The 23,220-nt window shown below is 45.7% G+C and overlaps 1 protein-coding gene across 1 annotated transcript in view; it reads left to right on the forward strand.

Annotated features, from left to right (window-relative positions):
• Nucleotides 1–1,842: 1,842 nt before the first annotated feature.
• The window catches only part of LOC144179264 (uncharacterized), a 76,702-nt gene continuing 55,324 nt past the window's right edge, over nt 1,843–23,220 (forward strand). Inside the window, exons 1-2 of the mRNA XM_077707553.1 lie at nt 1,843–1,993; nt 2,847–3,005. Of these exons, the coding sequence (XP_077563679.1) occupies nt 1,985–1,993; nt 2,847–3,005 (168 nt within the window). The 5' untranslated portion in view covers nt 1,843–1,984. The remainder of the gene's footprint in view (nt 1,994–2,846; nt 3,006–23,220) is intronic.

Here is a 23,220-nt window from a genome sequence, read left to right on the forward strand (position 1 = left end):
CCTGTGCGCATCAACATCTTGAACATCATTACCATGTCCATTGTGATCGCCACCATCATCATCCGGCGAACCAAGCAAGGCATCTGATTTCGGCTGACATCGTCACGCACATTAAACATCCTTCTCTCTCTCTCTCTCTTCATATATGTATATATATGTAAATATAATATATATATATATATATATATATATATATATATATATATATATATATATATATATATATATATATATATATATATATATATATATATATATAGCGAATCAGAAAATGGGAAATGAGGGGCTCCGTGAAATAAGACAGAAAATAAGGGTTGGCAGTCAAGAAAACCTCGGAAAGCAAAGGGGAGGTTGTGGTGGGTCATAGAAAGAGATGAAGAATTTTTTGAGTCGAAAAGAAAGTGGTGAAAAAATGCCCGCCGGGTGGGATCCGAACCCACGACTTCCAGAATACCGGTCGTAGCCGGTACCAGAACCTGTACCAGTGGCCGGTACAAGAACGTGGAATACCAGAACCTCCCCTTTGCTTTCCGAGGTTTTCTTGACTGCCAACCCTTATTTTCTGTCCTATATATATATATATATATATATATATATATATATATATATATGTAGCAATGAAACTGCGTCTGTCTCTAAGCTTTCTATGTGGTGATGCTGGTAATACCAGTGACATGGCGCGCACCCAGGGGGATCGGCAAGGTAATGGGCGCCTTACCGAAAAAAAAGTTTCTAATTTTTGTAGGGGAAGAAACATATTTAAATATTAGAATGGATTAGCAGTAGATGACTCGAGAAATGAAAGTAAGGAGATTAGAGAAAGAAATAAAAAAGCTAAAAACGAACACCATTGAATGAAATTTGGAAGAAACACGAAGAAAGAACGTGGTACAGACGAAGGAGTGAACTAGGCGCGCATATACTTAACAAGGGAATCCAGCCCCGGCTAATTGATGTCTAACACGGCAGACGGCCTGATTCCAGGATGAACGAGTGCAATGCACGGGAAAGATCCCCGTGGCAAGTGCGCGGGAAAAGTGCGCGAGGAATTCTGTAGTGAATGGTGTGAGAAAAGAGAAAAGCTCTGAATGACATTAACCACGCATTATTTACAACGGAAGGTGGAACCGCTTTGCGTGAATCGATAACCATTAGTTCTTTATTTGATTGAGTTGCGGTTTTCGTTCTGCGGGCTCAAAATATTACGGTTGGGGCTACGGTTCAGTTCCCGCAAAAATACCGTTTCAGTTCCGGTTTTCGATTCAGTTCGATTACGGCTAGATTACGGTTCGACACGCTGGTTGCAAGGAATTCAAATGTGCAGCAGGAGAATTGTGTTATAGTTATCGTTGTTAGCGCGAAGACTAAATCAATACAGGTAGATTGAAGTGCGCAGACATAACCTGCAGGCACGTATTCTGATCATAAATAAAAAACTGCAGGTATATGTAGCTCAGCCATAGCAGCTTCACCGAATCAATCGGGTCATTCAAACTCTATTGGTTTTCGCTGAAAGTTTGAAACCCTATGTTTTTGATAAACACTGAGGCGTTCTCATTATATCTACAGCCGAGTTGCCACCCGGCCATTAATATGTACTTAACGGAACTGCGGCTAATGGCCTTACGCGTATTTCTAAATCCACCAGATGACCTTTCATGCACCCCAAGTAATACGCAATATCCGAATGGCTGTTTCCAACAGTTTTTTTTGGTAATCGTGTACTTGAGCTGGAACTATAGTTTTATTCCGCAACCATCTGGAAACGTCCTGGCAGAACTCGCAGCTGGTCGCGTGAAAACGTAAAGCCGGAACTCCCTAGAGTTGGCACAACAGCTGCTAGATGACAGTGTCACCGTGGTTCGAATATTAGGGGGAGAACAGACACACTTGCCTCGTAGTCAAACAGCAAGGCAGCGACACAAAAACGCCAAAGAGCTGAGTTTCGCCTAAAACTATCACCGTTTTTCTCATAAGTCTTGAAATGAACGAGGTAAGAACGGTTGTTTTATTTTTCAGTTTGCATAAGCAAATTCTTTGACATGTTCTTGCTTCAACATTAGGCTCCTGATTCTTATTGTCATTATTTGGAACGTTTTGGGAACACGATGAAGAGAACGCGAGATAGGGTAGAACTGGGGGTAAAGATGACATGAATAGTAATGCAGGTTTCTGCCGCACAAGCATTAAAAACCAGATGAAAAAAAATCTCCGCGAAAAATAGAAATAGAAATGTTCAAGCGTTGAACACTTATTAAATCATTTACTCCACTTTTCTTTCGTATTTTCTGGTATCAAATATTTCCGAATAGAATTACTGATTATAAACCGCGACAATTATTGAAGGTATAGGTGCAAGGTAGAGGCAGTTAGTTGCCGAAGAGGCCTACTCTGTGTCAATTGTAGCAAGATTTTGTAGGCTTTGAGCGAGGCTTGCGCGAAGGCTCGGTTTTCTCAACACGTATTTATCTACGGTTATGTTATTCGCAATACTTTACCTCCAAGGAAAGATTAATTCGGCTTCATGTTTTGAGATCCGGTTTACTATTGCAGATCCTGCGGTAGACCGCATAGAGAAAACTTTGAAAGGGGTCCGTAATTTTGGCACTGTGCCTGAAAATATCGTAATTAAACAGGTAAACCGTTTGCATTGTATTGCAGCATTATTGGCCGCAACCGGTTCTTATATGTCTGTCACGTTTGAAAACCTCATACAACCTGGAATTCGAGAGCTGTAAAATGACCCACTTTTTATTTATGGGGCTGCGTTTTATGGTGTTTTACTGTTTATATATGCGCTCTCAATTGGTCAAGAATGAATCCAGCAGTGCTCCTTGCGTTTTCAGGAAGTCCACACCACAAAAAACAGCGCTGACGATTACTACAACGGTGTCATCGAGAAGGGCGTCGTCAGGTTACCAACGGACAGCGGCCAGTTCCCCAACGTTGATTTTGGTACATTTATCCGGAACGTCTGGAGTAAGAATGGGGCTAAAACAGCAGTGGTAGGTTCCTTTAGAAACATTTATCTATATAGCGAGTCAGAATGGGAAATGAGGGGCTCATTGGATTAAGACAGAAATAAGTCGCACCTTATTGCTATATATATATATATATATAGTTAAGAGAAAAGGTTCCTGGCTATGAGGTTAGCTGTACGATAGAGAAGTCAAACTGAAAAACATAACAACATTTATTCTAACGTTTCGACCGGGGGCCGGTCTTTTTCAAAGATACAAATAGTGCAGATCAGTTGGGTTTAAATACATTTCTGTTGTGGGCGGGGCAAGAAAAACGTAGGCTCTACGCGACACAAAAAAGCCGCAGAACGCAAAAGGTGGACAAAACAAAAAAAAAGGGGGGGGGGGATAGAGGGCTGTTGGAGTGCTGCCGGGGAACAGGGGGGAAAGGGGCCTAATGAAGGCAGGCGAAGCTATTCGCCGCGAGCTCGACATGTAGGTGGCGACAGCGTCGCGCTGCTAGTGTGGATGCTCCGCTGAGCGGCCCGTAGGAATGCACACTGTGGGCGCGCTTCGTGCCTTTTTCTCGCCGTATGTGCGCACGAAAGGTGCAAACAAGAGTGGTATGCTGTAGTTCGGTTACTCAACGTTCAATGTATAGCATGGAAGCGGCAGTCAGTTTTCATTTTTACGCCAAAAAACGCGACGACTCATCGGGAATCTCAGAATGGCCGTAATTGTGACAATGAACTTGTACGCTGTGGCTCGTATCAAGCTCGATCTTTCCACACTATGGCTTTGAGCCTTCAATAAAAGCATAAATAGAAACAAATCAGGAAGCCTCGATCTCTGAAATTCAGTTTACAACGGCAATTTCAATCGCTTTCACTGGTATCATGACGCATTCTTGCATTTGTGGGATGCTCTGAAATGGTAACACTACTTAACTGCCCCGAAATTCCTTCTAAGAGCTTACGATATTTTTGGGTGTTCAAAAGGCAACATAAAATTACTGAATTTTGATCAGCGCAGAGATATAAATGCAACCGCTCCAACGGGTCTATTAAATGAAATTAATGTGACTCTGAAGGAAGGTTTGATGAATAACGGTTTCGGATCACTTATTTACGGCTTTCGTAGCAATTGAACTTGCGGATTTAATTGTCAACGCACGCAGTACAATCAACATCTCATGTTTAGCTAGGTTTTCGCAAAGTGACAAACTAGTGTGCAAACCAAGCTTCTGGGACCTCACAGTGAGCACAAATTTTCTGTGACGGCTGCTCTGTTGACGATTTGCGTTCCTTTTAAAATCTAACAGATGCCTGCAACAGCGAGGTGTGTTTGCATTCTTGCGTATAAGGTCGCTTACGAACCCTAAAGACGGCAATAAATGAAGTTGCGCTGTTGCAGATGTAGTAAAACATTTCCTTTTTATTTCTCGTTACAAATCAGCGTAACGGCTTCCCGGTAACTACTTTGTTTTGTAAACTGAATATCGCATTTGTCTTGGCATTTAATTCTTGAGGATTGGTTAAAAAATGAAATTCTGCGCATTTCATTTTTTTTCGGGAAGGGGGAGGGGGGGGGGGTCCTGCCAACGTTGCAAGAGCAGCGAGAAGAGAACGCATGTAACGCGCGCGAAAAGCCAAACTATGGTTATCAGTATTATTTACAATCGAAACTACACTAGGCGTCGTGTTCTGTGCGGTGAAAAAGCAGTACACGTATTTTCCAAAATGATTAACCCCCCTTGGTCCGAGATTTTCCAGGAATTGTGGGGCGCCTTTTTCAAAATTGTATTGAAAGCAAGCATTGCGGGAAAAAATAAAAAAAAAACCAGCGAGTCATGGCACACACCCCACACACATGTGGGCAACAACGTGCATTATATATTATGCGTTTTCTCCTCTTTCTTTAAACTTAGGTCCACCTTAAGAGGTTAAGACGTGACCAAATTAGGCATTTGGTTATGCTGAGTGAGACACGTTTCTGGACAAGGTGATTCATGTCGGATTTGAAAATGATATATATGAAAATGACACACAAAATGCCACATGACTGACGCAAACTCACAACTTCTTAATTTTACCGAAACATTCCCCCTAAATACTCTTGCGCATCCATAGAAACGTAGGTAAATAATACGTAAAATTAGCTAATCGATACGGTTGAATAAATGCTTATTCCTCCTCCTGAGTATAACCAACGACTGTACAAAAATGGTATTTATTTTAGAAAAGGTACGGGAAGGACACGATCAAACAGACGCTTGCGGGTGTAAAATACGTGTCCGGTAATGTATGGGCGATAGCGCACGGGTCGTGTGCAGTGTAAATGTTTTTGTTTGTTTCTTCTTTCTATAAGGACACAGCGCAATTTTACAAGGGTGTGGGATTTGCACGTGTATGCACAGGTCTTGTCGCTTCTTACCCGTTTCGCGTACTAAACTTTTATCCTTTGAATAATCGCCACGCCACCTTCAAAAAGCACCCTTCGACGTTCTCGAAACGGCAGACGACTGCACTCAACAATAAGAAAAGTGCAATGTGTGGAAGCAATGTTTATAACACGTTTCACACTCAAGCGGTGAGCGAAGATGTTTCGTGGAAATAAACCAGCGCATTAACCCGCAACGGCCGCTGATTATTGCGTTTCTAGAGGAAACGAGCACGCAGAGGTTACTATGTCATTGTTTATTGCCAAACGAGCACACATATTGGTTGTTTTGTCGTGTGCAGCACGCGTCTTGCGCCGCACGCAACGTGAAAAAGCAGACGACGCGAGAGCGCCATCCACACTAGGAGCGGTTCGTCCCGCCGCCGCCAGGGGCCGACTGTGTTCGCGCTCGGGGCGAATAGGATAAGAGGAAGGCATTGCAAGGTACTGAAGTCACGACGGGAAAGCAAGAAGGTGAGAACTAAGGAGGGGCTCGTTTTAGCTCGTTTGTTGACCTGTTTCTGGCGGCAGGTGCCAGGTAGGGCAACCTGCAGGGTGTGAGAGTTTCAAAAATACAGAAAAATTGCAAAGAACCAGAGGAAATTGGCTGGTGAGGAGAAAAGGGTGGGAGAGCCCAGAGGTAATTACGGATGCCTAGTGCAAGCGTTAACACACATAAACAAAGGGAAAAAAGAAAAAAGAAAACGAGGGAAGGAAGAGGGGGATTGGGATTAGCGGGAGGGACGCGGAAACCGCAGAGGGAGGGGGGTGCGGGGATGAAAGAGGTTCGAAGAAAAGACCAAGCGACCATGCGGGGATGAAAGAGGTTCGAAGAAAACACGTGGTTTCACATGGCGTGAAATCGCGGAAACGCTTTCTTGCGAAAAACGTGGCAGCCGGCCACGAGGCGTCCACGAGGCCATGCAATGCAAGGACAATACAATGCAAAGTAACGCTAATTTAAGCTTGATCACATAAATACCGAAAATAAATGGACATAAGGCTAAAAACATATAGCAAAAAAGGAGATATACAGTGCCACATGACGTTTTTGAAGAGTATTCACGCAAGATCATATTTCTTTACATACCCGCATACAGACGCACAGAAAAAACTATAAACAGAATATCACCACAGAAGAGACAAGCGGTTTTATCTACCCGATAGAAATTGTTCAGTGCAAAAGGACACAAAATAATAATCATACAAACAAAGAAAAAATTATAAAGCAAGGGGTACTATGGTGAAATCTATGTACATGTGGTATGGCAACTACACACAAGCAATTCACTGACACAGTACAAAATACAATATGTACACAAATTAAAAAAAAAAAGGGGGGGAAAAAAAAAGTAAGAACGTTTCTCTTTCAGAACAAAGTTTCTCAGTTGCTCGCTGCATCGGCCTTCTCCGGTGCCTGATTGGGCAGGCAGGACAATCGGCCTGTGTTTTCATTTATGCCGCTCAAGACAGTGTTAAACTTGTAAATAAGGTACGATTCACGGGCTTTACGATCATAATCCGTTTTGAAATTGGACTGAAGCACTGTGGCTGTGAATGCGTGGAAAGGGTGGCCTAGATTATTTACATGTTTAGATAGGGGAAGGTGTGGTAGGGACTTTATGTGTTCTCGGTGGTTGTTGATTCTCATTCTAAACGGATTCTCAGTTTGACCAACGTACTGGGCGTGGCATATGGTGCATTCAAGAAGGTAGACAATGTTTGCGCTGTCACAGTCAAAGTTTCCTCTTATCTGGAAAGAGAATGAAGACGTGGTGCTGGTGGAGACAGAGGCTTTAGTCATCATGGGGCATAGTTTGCACCTAGGCTTATTGCAGGGTCCGCTGCCTGTGAAGCTGGGGGTGTTGACCTTAGATGACGTTACAATATCCCTGATGTTTCTCGCACGTCGGTACACGACGCGAGGAGGCTCAGGGAAAACACTTCGCAACTTTTCGCTTTGAAGTAGAATGTTGTGGTGCTTTCTAAGTATGCAGTTTACGCTGGAGGACGAAGCGGCATATGTTAGAATAAGGTTGGGGGTCGTATTCAAAGATTTGGATTTTGAGTTAGTTATCAGGTGGTGGCGGTCCTGTTTCTTAGACTTCCTAATAGCATCACTGATGACAGACGGTGGGTATTGTTGTCGTGTTAGGTCATTAGTTAGTTGTTGACAGTTAGAGGCAAAATCAGCTGGGTCAGAGCATATCCTTCTGAAACGCAGAGACTGACTGTATGGTATGCCGAGTTTACAGTGTTTAACGTGGTTGCTTTTGAAATGCAAGTACTGGTGTCGGTCCGTTGGCTATATATATATATATATATATATATATATATATATATATATATATATATATATATATATATATATATATATACATACATACATACATACACACATACATACATACATATCAGGGGCGCGTTAAGGAAATTACAGAAAGGCCAGCAGTCTACAACGCCAAAGGAGCCAAACGGGATTGGTAGGTTTTTACTACGGTTAGTGAAGTTAACACTTTAAATTTACGTAGGAAAGAAAGAAATGAAGAAATACGCGCGTCCAGTATGCGGGGACCGAACCCGCGCCTACCGATTGGATCTCGGATGCCTTACCAATTCGGCTGTCTGGGCGAATATGTTCTCCGTCGCTCTCTGGAGTATTTATTTATGGGGTGCCTGAGGTATTTGAGAAAGCTATTTCTTATCGCTATCTAGGCGTGAAGCTTCTTGTTTGTCGAGCCCTTATCATTCATACTGCGCAGTTTGTTCAAACATGGAAGTGTACACGTTGGCGTCAGAAAATGAAACGCTATGCAGTTCTCGTCACCCTGTCCTCGCGCAACAGTGACTTGGAAATCACCACCTTTCTGAACATATCGAAGTCTTTTCTTTACGAGCAGCGGACCGAACTGATGTGTTTTGGCGGTAACGTGAAATCTCTACCAAAAAGGAAAAAAAAATCACGCATCTGCACGAAGGGAATCATGACGCGTGGGCGAAGCACTGGGGATCGTTCTTACCGTAAATCACCCGTGACATTGCCCACTCGCGCATGTAAATGAGTGACAACGCGTGTGTGCAGTATACACAATTCCAATCCAATCCAATGTAATACAATTCAATTTATTCCAGTCCATTGCAATCCAATCCAGTCCAAATCCAAATCCAATACAATCTCATCCAATCCAATCAAGTTCATTTCAATCCAATTCAATCTAATCCAAATCCAATTTAATCTAATCTAACCCAATGCTCCTCGCGCATGCGCAGCACGTCTCTTCAGTAGCCACGCAAAACTGCTCAATCTCTCTCTCTGTCTCTCTCTGTCTCTCTCTGTCTCTCTCTCTAACCTTTTTCCTCGAATTGGCATTTTTTTCCTCTTTGGTCTTCCTTTTGTGCTTTTTTGCTGCGTTCTGCAACCTTTTATTTCGTTTGACATACACATATTCGGTTTATACTGATGCACGCACGGACGCCAACGGGCGGACATTACGAGGTCCTGAGGTGCTTTGCAACGCAACTAAGAGCAGTCAGCGGTTAGACGTCGTCAGAACCCTTTAATTTCTCCTGCGGTGGTGTTATCCGCCGGCCGCAACGAGAGTGACGTCATGCCGCCACACAGTTTTGTAGGACTCCACGTTAATGCTGCCGGGTACGTGGAGGTACTTGCAACCGTTGTAATGCCATTGATAAAGCGTGTTTCGAAAGGAAGACCATATACCTTTCAATAGGATTCTCCACCTGCACACACCGCCTGCGTCACACAAGAGGGGATGGCTGACAACTCCTGCGACTACGTCACTCCCACCATGTGGCCTCCTAGTTCTCCAAATTTACACCGCTAGACTACTATGTCTGCGGCGTCATTGAGAGAGAGGACAACAAAGAGCGGCATAATATAAGAGACACGCTGAAGGCCGTCCTTTCTCACTAAATGGCCAACATCTCTAAGGAACACCTGATCCGTGCATGCAGCCGTTTCCGAAGCCGAATCGGATCGCTTATTTCTGCAGATGGCGGTTTCATTGTGTAGTTATGGAAATGAACCATAGGGGAAGTACTTCGCAAAGTTTGGTAAAAATATGTCGGAATTCCTGGAGATGTTCGCTTGTGCCTGAAGCCGACGTTCTGTTCTCAAATACCTTGCGCACCCGGTGTATTTACTACAATGTTGCATCTGACGCTTGAGCCCCGGGGCGTGACTCCAACGTCTATAACCTGTCATGAGCGGTCCGCTGGCGGGAAACCCTCTTGTACTACCCTGTCTTCAAGGCTGCCAGGTCTGAGGCCCTCGCTATGCTTTCGCAGAATAATATGGTTAGAAAATGAGGAGCTCATTGAGGAAAATTGAAAGAAAGGCCGGAAGTTTACAACGCCAAAGGAGGCAAAGGGGAGTGGTTAGGTTATCTTTCACCATGGTTAAGGCAGTTACCATTTTTTAAATTTACGTAAGGAAGAAAGAAAAACACGCGTCCAGAGCGAAGACCTAAACCACACCTTCTGAATTCATTTGGGATGCCATACCAGTTCGGCTGCCTGGGCGACTATATATATATCTTTTCCCTCACTTTCTAGGGTGATTATATTTACTACAATTGCATCTGACGCATGAGCGTGGTAGCCAGCGGAACTCTGACTTCCTTTCTTTCTTTCATGTGCACACAAGACCTCCAGAATTAGCATCCGGTGCGATGACCACTACGCTAACGGCGGGGAACCGGTAGCGGAGTAGCACTGGCAGTGGCAGTGGCTACCACCCCCCAGCACAGGAAATAGGTACTTAACATAAATAGCCAAAAAAGTGGATAGGAGTACAGCCCCGCTCGTAACGTAGTGGTCATCGCACCACATGCGTATTCTGGAGGTCATGGGTTCGGATCCGACCCGGCGGGCATGTTTTTTAAACCAAAGGTTTCTACCTCTACCCCCCAAGGGTTCTTTCGCGACCGTTGGTGTCACCAGAAAACTCCAGCGAACAAATAAAAGAATTTACTGGCACCGCCGGGAATCGAACCTGGAACTAATAGACTAACAAGGCGAGAGCCCGTTGTCTTACCGATTCAGCTACGAACCCATGCGAAGACCGGGAAGACAGGTAGTGTACTCACCAAGCACATCTACGGGTATTACCCCCTGCGTTATCGCTGAATGCCACATGAAAGCGTCACGCGACCGCTCACGCCCGTCTAGCGGCCCTGTCCGCACCTTGCTCATGTGCTAAGAGTTAAAAAAATTAAAGGAAGCTCACACCAATGCATGACATCTCACTTCGAGTACGCCAGTGTGCTAAAGCCTGTGGCCTCCAGTGTTCACGTAAAAAAATCACAGCTCCTTCTCGTCCTCCCTCACGCCAAATCAAGGAATACATTCAAGTACTCCTTCATGGCCAGGCCATCACTTCAAGCCCCAGCATCAAGATCATGGGCCTACATCTCGAGGCTAACACTAAGAGTGACGTCTCCTTGCAGTGCCTCAAAAACAGCATTAATCAAATCATACACATGATCAGGCGAGTTGCCACCAAGAAGCGAGGAGTAAAGGAATCCGGTACCTTTCGATGAATTGAAGCTTTTGTCCTCTCGAGAGTCACTTACGTCAACCTCCTGTCTTCTTCTCGACAAGCAAGACATAGAGATGCTTTATATAATGATTAGAAAGGCGGTCGAGCAGGCCATTGGTCTTCTCATGAGTGCGTCCACACAGAGGCTGCTTAGCACGGGGCTCCACAACACGGTAGAAGAGCTGATAGAAGGCCATCTTTCTAACCAGAAGGTCCGACTCAGAACTGCGGTGGGTAACCGCCTGCTTCACCAGATTGGCTGGGCAGCCCAGAATGTCACTCCGCTTGACATACTCCCAGACTCTTGGCGAGTAAAACTAAAGATGCTCCCTTTGCTTAGAAATATGAACCCCTCACATGACGAGGGTCACCGAAAAGCACGGGCTCAAGCGCTAAACACCACCCTCGGTGGGGGTCATGCAGTTATCTACACAGACGCCTCCAAACATCGAAGGCAGCAATACGCCATCATCGTGGCTACCTCCAGAACCAACCTTCTTGCGTGTACCTCGCTTAGGACCCAAGAAATGACGGCAGCAGAAGAGGCAGCCATTACCTTGGCTCTCACTCAACCAGGGGTTTGGAGGGTAGTCACCGATTCCCAGCAAGCCTACTGGAATTACCAGTCGGGTTGGGTGTCCTGACCTGTACTGCGCGTGCTAAAAAACCACTCCCCAAACTGTTCCATTCTGCTCATCTGGACATCTCCTCACGCTTCAATGGAGGGCAACAAATACGCCCACCCAACATGCCTGCGCCTTTACTTCCCGGGCTATGGAGCTGCACGAGGACAGTCACCCGCTTGTCACGTTCAGGGAGATAACCCAGCATTATCGCCTTCAGAGACAGACCGTACCTTCGCCTTACACTGACCTTTCCAGGGAACAACAAACTGCCCTACGGCTCACACAATCCGGGCTCCTTCCCACTGCCTACGCGTATTCACTTAATCCATCCGAATCGCTACGACGCTGAATGTAAATTTTGCTCAGAAGTAGGAACACTCCGCCCCGTAATCGGGGTGTGCGACTTTAGTCCTGAGCACCCTCCTCTCTTTCCGTCAACTACCCAACAAGAGCAATGGTAGAGGCTGCTGTCCAGGCCCTCTCTACCTACTCAGCTTCAGCGGGTGGACAGAACACAGGCCGCGCGGACTGCATATGGTCCCCACAGAAGAAGGAATCACTCCCCAGGGCTACACTCTGGGCCGTTCAGATATCTGAAGAGAAGTAGTTCTTCCTCTTCCTCCTCCTCCTTCTCTACCTCAAATCTCGTCGCCTCCGTCCGCGGCGCAGAGACGTAAAAGTCAGACCGTTTAACACCGGGTTGGAGCTTACTTTAAATTGATTGATTGATAGGCTTTAATGAGAAAGAGGCAAGAAGCCCTGGCGGGGAAAAGGGAATAAGGGGTGGGGGTGGGGTTAGGGCTTACATATTATCGAAAGGTGATAGTATTCAGTTCTTGTGTAGCGCTCTTGAGTAAAAAAAAACACATTGAAGGGCAGTACTGTGAATCTGCAGAAACTGGGCAACAAGTTGCTGATCTTCCAGAGGGTGCACCGAAGAAGGGACCGGCGTTCACGTAGACTATTGAGTTTGTAAGAGAAAAAAAAACACACTAAAGGGCACTACTGTGAATGTGCACAAACTGGACAAAAGTTCTTCCAAAGGGCACATAGAAGAAGGGATCGTCGTTCACGTATCAGACAACCTTATAGAGACCACTGTGTAGTGAAAACCGCACAATTCCTTCAAGTAGGGTGGTGTCACTCCGAACTCTTAGTAAGTGTTCTTGGACATCCTTTGGGAGGGCATGGGAGGCGAGGAGTTGTTCTCGACCCCGAACAAAGTGAGGGCATATCCATATTAAGTGAAAAAGGTTAGAGTCAGTGTGTGATTCACAAAATGGACATTTTGAGGGAGAGTCCCTATGTGGATGAGTCCATTTACGGATGATATCCGGAGTATACGCAGAGTTCGCGTAGACCTTATTAGCAAAGATTTCTCCTTGCCTATTCGGGCAATTGAGAGTAGAAATGAATCCTGGTGGCGATGCATCAAACAGCCGTTTCCTACTCACCACTTTGTACTGTCGGTATTGCTGGGGCCAAATAGGAAGGGATGCATCCGGTTGTGGAGGAGCAGGCTAGTTATGTGGTGGGACCGAAGAGGTAGCCATGGGAGGGTTGAAGATACACTCCCGGGCAGCATTGTGTGCCATATGGTTACCTGTGGTCCCTAAGGTGTGAGCCGGGGTCCAGACCATGCGGATTTGAACATTTTCGCAGCGTAACTCTTGAATAGTTCGAAGTATTGTAGTGGCCTTTGAATTTAATGAAAAGGGATGGTTTAGTTCCGGAAGTGCAACATGTGAGTCGGTGATAATGCGATATTTTCGAGACGGCAGATTAGAAACATGATTTTGTAGGTGTTGTAAAGCTCCGAGGATGCCGAAGAGTTCAGCTTCTTCAACAAGACCGTAGACATTGGTAATTTGTCGTGATCCGCTAAGCAGAGGCACATCGGAGCATCTTCAGGCGATGGCCGCTGCGCTTTCATAGACGGCTGCGTCAGTGTAGATGTCTAATTCGTCTTCTGCCTTATCTTGGCATATCTTTTTAACCAGAAGTTCCCTGCCGTTACGATTTACACGTAGACGGGGGCGTTGTCTCATTACTCCTAGAGGAGGACGTTCCCATGGAGGAATGCCTCCGGAGAAGGGCTCTGGATCGAAGACGCTATTTAGCCCGTCCCATTTCGCAACTGCTCTCCCTTGCGGAGAGCATTCTAGATGTTTCTGAAAACGTGAGACCGTTTCGTCATATAATGTTTGAAGCGGAGGCAGAGGTATGGCCTGTTCAAGAAGGTCAATTCGAGTGTGGCGTGGGAGACCTGCAATAGTGCGGATCAAGGATCTGTTGAGGATTTCTAGGTCCTGCAGATGTCGAGGACTGAGGTTGTAAATAGGGAACCCATAAGTAATGCGGCCATGGGCCACTGCTCTTGCTAGCACTTGGCATGAGGCTTGTTGAGCACCGCCGTATTTGTTGGATATTCGACTGACGAGGTGCATCGTGGCAGGCCAAGTTGTGCGGAGATGCCGAATCCAACTGCGGGGGCTGTTACAGCTTCCAAGTCTCAAGCCAAGGAGACGTATAGTGCCATTTTTAGACGTGATATCAGTATCTTTGATGCAGAGAGTGATGGTCTGAGACAGATTCGTGTCTCGTCTGCCATCGATGCTGATAAGTTCGGTTTTCTGAGGAGAAATGTCCAAATTAAAACTAGATAACGTCTCAATCAAGCTAAAAACTGCAGCTTGTAATTCAATTTGCATCTCTTCTTTGGTTTGATAGTCCTGCGCTTCTGTCCAGACAACAATGTCGTCAGCGTACATGGCAAACCGAGCAGATGAGTCGATTTCTAGTTGCCGGGCAACTCTGTTCATGGCAAGGTTGAAGAGAATAGGCCCGAGGATGGACCCCTGAGGGACCCCCCGATCAAGGTAATATGTAGTTGGATCATGCCCTGGGCAACTAAGTCGTATGAGTTCATGTTGTAGAAAATTTCGAATCCAAGCTTGAGCCTTGCGACTTGGGAATGCTAGGGCAAGCTCCTTCAGGATTCCTTCTTGGTTCACGCTATCAAAAGCTTTATGCATGTCTAGAGCATGTACAAAATCTGGTAAATGCCTTCGGGAAGTGCGATTAATGACTCTTCTCAGTAACCATAGATAATCATGGGTCCCGAGATTAGGTCGAAAACCCGTTTGTGATGGGTAAAACCAGCCATTTCTTTCAAGATGGTGTTGCATTCGATTATGTAGCAACCTTTCAATTAATTTGCATATGGTCGGTGTTAGGGCAATAGGACGGAGATTTTCGGGCCTACGAGCATCTTTTCCGGGCTTTGGAATGGGGTGAATGATACTTGTCTTGAGGTGTTCCGAAACTTGGCCTGTATCCCATGAATTGTTCACGATGTCAAGAAGAATTTGTTGTCCAGTATGCGGCAGATTTCGAAGATCTTGCCACGTGACCAAGTCGTGACCGGGGGCTGATTTTGGTTTGCCTTGACTCAGTGCAATCTGAAGTTCTCCAATGGTAAAAGGAAGGTCCAGATCTTCAAGGGGTTCTTGAATGTCGATTATAGGGAGGGGTTGAAGTGAGGTCCGATCCGTAGTCGCGTGAGGAAAAAGGGTAGTGATAATGACCTCCTCAACGTCGGGGTAGTCATACTGAAGGCACAACTCTTCAACAATGGGAAGCTTTGCTTTTGCCTTACCCCTTAGGCTTCGAAAAATGGCCCAAAGGTGTGACAGGCCTCTTTCTTGACCTAGGCGGTTGCAGAGATGATGCCATTGCTCAGTCTGTAAAATCTTTTGATATTCTTGAATGACCTTATAGTGTTTCTTCAGTTTCATAAGGTCGCTGTGCCGCTTGCCTTGAGTACGATACAGGTGAGTAAGTTGCTCCGCAGTACGCAGTAGCTGATACATGTGGTGGTCCGGGTGCGCTACATCGACAGTGCTGTCCACCGATTCAGTGGCTTCCCGCCTCGCTGTAGTGATAGAAGAGACAAGGTCGGGAATGGTGGAAATGGAGTCCATATTGAATGAATTCCGTAAGGCGGTCCAGTTCACTACTGAATATTTGAGCTTGGGCCGAAGTTTCTTAGTATTGAGATGCAGAAAAATAGGATAGTGGTCACTTCCCCAGGTACAGGTGGCAGTTTGCCATGTTTTAACTATACCCGGAGTAGTGAAGGTAAGATCGGGCGTGGTGTCCTTTTGTGAAGAATGTAGGCCGACGCGTGTAGGCGTGAAAGGTTCATTACGCAGCTGCAAGTGGCTGAACTCAATGGCCTGTTCCAAGTTTTTACCGCGTACATCCGAAGTTAAGTAACCCCAAAGGGTACTCTTAGCGTTGAAGTCCCCGCCTATGATTATTGGTCCGGAGAAGTTAAGGGACAGGATATGTGGCAACCAATCGTAAGTGCCACGGTTACGAGAACTGCATTGGGGACGATAGTAGACAGAAATAATTAAGAGAGGTTTTCCTCCAGGAGGAGTGATGCGAACGACAACTACCTCACGGTTATTGTTGCTCGCACCATCCCAGTGGTGTTGAACTGCTCGGCAAGACTTGTGTACAAGGACTGCTGCTTGTCCATAGGCAGTAGGACCTTTAGAAGGGTCTTTGGAAAAGTGAGTAATTTTGGAATCAGTGAAAGAGGCATAATTGGGTATTTTACAAGGACCTCTAGTTTCCTGTAGAAGTAGAGCAAGGGGCTGTAGATTTAAAATTTGGTGCTTAAGGATGGGTCCAGTTTGAGCGAAACTGCGGCAGTTCCATTGCACAATGAGCCGTTTTGGAATACCGAGTGATGCTGTTGGCATTTAACGGGGGGTTTTCTTCTTTCGTTTGGCTTCTTCGGGAGTGTCCTGCGGAGAAGACTGTTGAATCAGCTGAAAAACTCGTTGAATTTCTTCCTTTAGCAAGTTGAACTGGTCTTGTAAATCAGAGATGCCACTGAAGGCCTTCTGCCATTCTTTAGCGCTCTCAAATTTCAATTTCGCTTCCAGCTGCACCAGCGTCTGCTCAGTGATGTACGTCGAAGAGGTGACTGGCGTGGATTGGGTGGCACTTAACTTTTTAAATAAAAAGTTTCCACTCTTCTGCTACACCAACACAACTCAACCAAACACCGCTCATGCATTGATTTAACCTTACCAAGAATATCTCTTTGAAGTAATAAATGGTGTGGGCCCGCCGCTGGTTCGATTCCCGGCCGTGGCGGCCGCTTTTCTGATGGAGGCGAAAATCAAAAACGCCCGTGTGTACGAGATTTCGGCGCACGTCAAAGATCCCCAGGTGGTCAAAATCAATCTCGAGCCCTCCACTACGGCGCGCCTCATCGCCTGCGTTGCATTGGCGCGTTAAACCCTACAATCAATGAATAAATGGTGTGTTTAAGTGCATTTCACTTCTTTCTGGTTTTACTATTTGTAGAGGGATGTGAGTGTATTTAAGTGACGTCGCATGGGTAATCGTTATGGGTGCCGTTTGCAGCTTTGTTTTCCAACCACATTCACGGGGTGGATTGGCGCTAATTTTTTTTCCACTTTCATTCTTTCTTTCACAAAATATATCTGTTTCAAGAAGAAAAAATTGGCCGCGTATCTGCTCCTTTCGTTGTAAATGTCGTCAAAAGACGATAGTCTTTGTAGACATTTGCCAAGGAAATGCCCCCCTTTGCTTTCCCTCTCATCTCTCATGCTGGTCCTGTACCGTCGAGCTCATTCCAAGGGAAACACACTAAAGGTTTGCGCAAGGCGATTTGAATTTACCGCATTCCACTGCTACAGGCCGGGTTCCTCGATGTCAGCGCTGCAGTACGGCGGATACGCGCCTGAATGGAGGCGGCCGACAAGAACGTTTATAGAGCCGCGTGGCCGTTCTCCACGTGCGTTCTAAGCAGAACGTGGAACCTAGCTAGTGGAACCTTTCGTTGCTGTTGCCGCGTGATTTTTCATATGCTGGCAGGAGGCGGCGGGTTTCTGCAGTAGATGTAGAATATCATTTGCTATCAAAAACCAAGCATCCATAAATTTTTAATAAATGAACACTGCAAATATCCCTTGTGTACTAATTTCCTGTCTTATATTTGCGTAATGTCTTGTTCGTGTTCAACAAAGGTGACAAGTATGAACATATAAACCGGGCTTAGGCGTTTACATGTGGCTGTGAGTATATAAGACTATTGCGCAATATCAGTTTTACTTTGGCCGGGTGGCTGAATCGTGTCACAGACGGACAGACAGACAGACATGCAGACAGACAGACAGACAGACATACAGACAGACCAAAATTTCTGGGTTTAAGTAGCCCAAGAAAGACTATCGTCTTTAATAAAATGACCTACTACATTTCCCCCCTTTTCTTTGCTTGGATTTCTTGACTGTCAACCTTATGTCCGTCTTCATTCAACGAGGTCCTCATTTCCCATTCTCCTTGGCTGCATGCATAGCGAAGGGTCTCTGCTCTAGCACTTTGGTGGCATACGCAGCTTAAGACGGTTCAACGCTGGTCGACTTCTCCGGACATGTCGTAGACGCTCGTTCACAGCCCGGGGATTAAAAAGAAGGTCCCCTTCATTTCGAATAGTCTGAGTGGCACAGACTATCACCCCCGAGCACAGGAAATAATTACCTTAACATAAATACCTGAGAAAGTGGCGGGAAGCACCGTCCCGCCGGTAGCGTAGTCTTCATCTCACCAGACGCATATTCGGGAGCTCGTGGGTTCAAATCCCACCCGGCGGGCATGTTTTTCCCGCTTTCTTTCTTGCTTTAAAAAATATTTCTGTTTCAAGAAGAATAAAATGACCTACCACATTTCCCCTTTGCTTTCCTTGGCTATCGTGACTTCCTATATATATATAGACATAGACAGATACAAGGGGTGCCGTAGAGAGAGAGAGCGCACTAAGCTAATAGAACACGGTTTCACAGACGACATGGACGGCGACCAACCTTTCACCATGCAATTGACCATTTTAGTCCTGTGGTTAAAAGAAAGAAACCCAAGCATTTAAAAATGTTCCTTTTAGCTTCTCATACTACTGGGATAGAACAATTCCGCTGCATAAATATAAAAAAATTCACTGGGAATGCAAAATTTGGACGTTACAGCTCTGTGGAACACAGAATAGTTCAAGGGACAAATTTTGTCTAGGCGCCAATGCGCGTGTCGGCCGGAATTCTATTGGGTGATTAATTTAACGTCCGCCACAGCGATTTAGTTAGAATATCGACACGTGTGCATCCTCAAAGCGTCGCTGCGTATGAGTGTTGTACGTCAATCACAAGCCGCAGCCCTAACGATACCGTTTATGATTGTTCGGGCAGACAGCTCAGCTTTTATTGCAAAACCACAGCCTACGCGCGCTTTCTGCTACGGCTGCGGCCGCCCCACACCCACATCTGGCAAACTGAACAAAAACTTCGATGAAACCTAACGACGGCTTATAATATGTAAATAAGAAAGGAATAATGTCGAAGGGAATGCTGCTGTAGGTGCAATGGAAGGCAGGAAGGTGCTGTGTGCCGCGCAGACAAGTATGGCCAAAGCAAGGTTCTCTAGAGAGACCTCTAACGAAACCATGGATAAAAAAGAAGCCCGCGTGCCCAAGCGGTTTTTGCTTTTTATTCTGCCGTGAAGCTTTCTATGCTTCTTGTCCTTGGTGCCAAACAAAAGAGACAATAAAATGTCACCTTTGTGTAATTCTGAGTGGGAAGAAAGGCAGGAGGGGTTTGCCTAGTGAAAAAATTTCAAAAAACGCCCATTTTTCTATGTAACACCTGGTATGCAGGCGCCGACGACCGTTTTACCAATCAATAAGCCATTGAACGAATTGTACTAACACAGCGGAAAGAAACGAGAACACATACCACCTGTTTCGAGTTTACAGAGACATATCCTCCGCGGCTGAGTTTGCCCCGAACATTTTGGAGTCTGTGCCGTTCGTGTACCTACAGCAATATCCTTCTTCCCTTACTTCTCTTCAGCTTTTGATTGGCCGGTCCTGAAGAAATGGTGAATATCCGTAATGACTGGGCCTAGTCGTACTCTCTATATACTGAATGCAGTGCCAGAACGAATTGTGTAGAACTCAGTGAAATTCGGAGAAAAAGTGGGTTCTTTCTACCAGAGGCGTAGGCAGACATTTAGATTAGGAGAAGGGGGGGGGGGGGGTCTCAGACGAAGGCGCAGGTACGTGTCGTTTATGCTTAGTGATGTCGCGGATAAATCGGGGTTAGCTAAGCGGGTTTCAGTACTGGAGGCAGCGCTAAGTAACGAACGCGACGAACGGAGGGCCATTGAGGGAAAGTTAGAAGCAGCTGAGAGGAAGCTAGAAAGGAACGTCATTTAGCCAGCAAATGGCGAACACCTCGGCCCATGCAGCGGAAGGGAGGCATGCACCGAGGTGACACACGGGGTGGAAGCAACAAAAGGCAACAGCTACTCCCACGTGCTGCAAGCCAGGCCAGCTAAACCAATCGATAAGCCGGGTAAGAGTAAAGAGCGGCATGTGGCAGATGATAGCGGGGTAATTATTACTGGATATTCTAACATGAAGGGGAGGAGCACTGCCATAGTGGAAAGTGTAAAGGGGGATAAGCGTGTGAAGGTCGGGTGCTTCCCCGGTTAAACGATGCAGACGGTGATGACTCGAGCGAGGGGGCAGCTGGCCTTGTCCAGTAAAGCTGGAAACCTTGTGGTGATTGCCGCGGGGCTTAACGATGTTCTCAAGGGAGAGGAGGAAAAACTTGGTCAGGACATATCGAAGGGGGTTAATCACCTGCGGGTAGCGCCTACAAATGTGCTCATTGCAGTCTGCACGTGCCGGAGGTGACAAAGCAGGGCGTGAACTCCGAACGGGCAGTACTCGCTGCTAATAGCGATTTCTTGAGGCGCGGCAGGGAACTTGGGCTTGAAGTGATAGATGTGAACAGGCTAGTGGGCAGCATTGGACAGAGGCAAGCTTTTCAGTGGGATGGGATTCACTTCAGCCCCAAGCTAGGAAACAACGTGGGGTGGCGCTAGGTGGGAGAGCGGTATCTTTTTTAGGGGGGCCCCGCGCAGCTAAGGAAGGCAAACTAGGAGACAAAGGGGAAGCGAGGGACACATGCACACTCAACGCTGGGAGGCAGCCAGGCCTAGCGCTAACCGGAGAACCTACAGACATAACTGAGAACGTTGACAGAAATGATTTAAGTGGAAATCTTAGAGGGAACGATATTGTAAAAGACAAAATAGACCCCGTAAGCGGAAAGGCGAAAACAAATGCAATAAATATTTAATCCGCTACATAAATGTGCAGGGAGGCAGAAAGCCTGATAAGTGGGTATAAATTCAGAACCAACTTGAACGGGAAGAAACAAATGTATATGCTTTAGCCTAGACTCACCTTCGAGACCTAGAAGCCCCACCTGTCGTAGACAATTATGTCTGGGAAGGTTGCAACCGGACCACAGGAATGAAGAGAGGGGGATGTGTTGGCATGCTCATTGAACAAGGGACCGACTGGCAGAGAGGGCATGAAAGCTGTAAAGAGCATCTATGGGTTAGAGGCACCATAGATGGGAAAATACATGGTAAGGAGTGGTGTATCTGTGGACCGGAAGTAGTGCTAGCGAGGAAAATGAGGAAATGGTAAACTGTTTGCTAAGAGATATAAACGAGTTCAAAGGTTCGGGTGAAATATTCTTGGAGACATGAATGCCCACATAGTATGTTTGGATGGATGCACAGCCCACAACGGTTCTGTAGTAATCGATCTATGTGAGGAAAACCGGCTTGTAATAGTAAACTCGTGAAGCAAGGGTGACGGACAAATAACGTGGGAAAGCGGTAACGGAGAGTCCACACAGAGAGAAAGAGAGCGACCACAGGCGGCTTACCTTGCATTTTGGAGGCGCAACCCGGGCAAATTTACAAATAGGTACAATCGGAGCAATTAATTTGAACAATGAGCAGTTAAAGATCTACGCTGATAGAATGGAAGATGAAATCAATAAATACCCAGACAAAAATTGGGATTACGACGAAATGATTGCGTTCATAAAGGGTAAGATGAATGAAGCAAAGCAACGAAAGCGACGGAAAGGAAAGAGGGAGCCCAGAAGCTGATGGAATACGTAAATAAAAGAGGAGCAAAGAAAGGCGTTGACAGAACATAGAGAAACAAAAAGAGGAAAACGAGAATATCTACCGGGGAAAAAACTAGAAGTACCGAAAATGCTGCAAGCAAAGATGAAGCAGAAAAGTGAACAATGGGTGGCAGACATATGGAAGGACAAACCGCATCCAAGAAGTTTTGGAACCATGTAAAATCAATAAGCTCAGAAAACGATAACCATCAAAAATTCCTGATTCATAAGGAGGGGGAACATTTAGAAGGAGAGCACGGGTTGGCGCATATTCATCGAGTGATTAGTGAAAAGTTTAGGACAATAGTGGTATGGAAACCTGCACCGATAACATCAGCGCCACAAAAGACTGTGGAAAGGGAAATAAGTTTGAGCAACCTTGATTGGAAAAAAGCAGAGCAAAAGGTTTCCCCCCAGACAGCAGTGAGCCCGGACGGAATACCAATGCAGCTGATAAACCTGCTTCGACCTAAAATTAAGGAATCGTTTATAAGGGCAGTAGATAAGGTGATAGAAACCAAAGAAATACCAGAGAACTGGCTAGAAAGTAGGATGAATTTAATATATAAAGGCAGAGGCAACAAAGCCAGTATGGATTCACACAGACAACTCACAGTAACGTCAGTGCTGTATACATTCGTAATACAGGCGATAAAACCCGATATTCACGCATGGATGGAAGAAAATGAAATACTTGGGGAACTGCAGAATGGATTTAGACAAGACAGGCGATTGGACGATAATTTGTTCGTGATAACGCAATGCACTGAAATTGCGAAAGCGCAGAAGAGACCATTATAGATTACGTTTTTGGACATTAAAGGGGCATATGACAACGTAAAAAGAGAGCTGCTGTGGAGAATGCTGAAACTTAAGAAATTAGATGACGAGTTAACACAGTACCGTACAGCAATCAATAAAGACAATAGAGTGCACCTTGCATGGGAAGGACAGAAATGCGCCCAGCAGGTAAACACCCATAGGGGACTGAAACAGGGATGCCCTTTGAGCACAATACTGTTATTTTTTACATGGCAGGGTTAGAAAAGCAACTGGAAGAAAGTCAAGTAGGGTTCAGCGTAACCCATATGCGCAAGGCTAAGTGGTACAACAGCGTATTCTGGGAATGTTATACGCAGACGACATTGCTCTTTAGCTGATAAGCAGAGCCATATGCAACGGCTCTGCTTATCAGCTAAAATCAGCTAAAAGAGTGAAATATATTTTGACATCAGGTTGAGAGCAATGGATCAATGAAGGTGGGCAGCTAAGGTATATAGGTACTACTTGAAAAGCGTGGACACGCAGTTGTTAAGGAAGACTGGAAGGCTAACGATGAAATACGGAAAGAACAGTGGAGAATTCAAAACAGCCAAGGTAACCAAAAAAGAGGCAAGCCAGATTGAAACGATAAATGGAGAGAAAAAATGGAAGCTAGAACGTAGTTAGAGATGTGCAGGGCCGAGAAATTGAGCATAAGAAACGGAAATTTCTACGATAATTTCCAGGGCAGTGCTTTGATTTTTGAGGCTAGAGCAGGTTGCTTG

This window comes from Haemaphysalis longicornis, unplaced genomic scaffold (genome assembly GCF_048455015.1).
Source record: "Haemaphysalis longicornis isolate Haplotype H1 unplaced genomic scaffold, Haemaphysalis longicornis Haplotype H1 scaffold_4, whole genome shotgun sequence".
NCBI lineage: Eukaryota > Metazoa > Arthropoda > Arachnida > Ixodida > Ixodidae > Haemaphysalis > Haemaphysalis longicornis.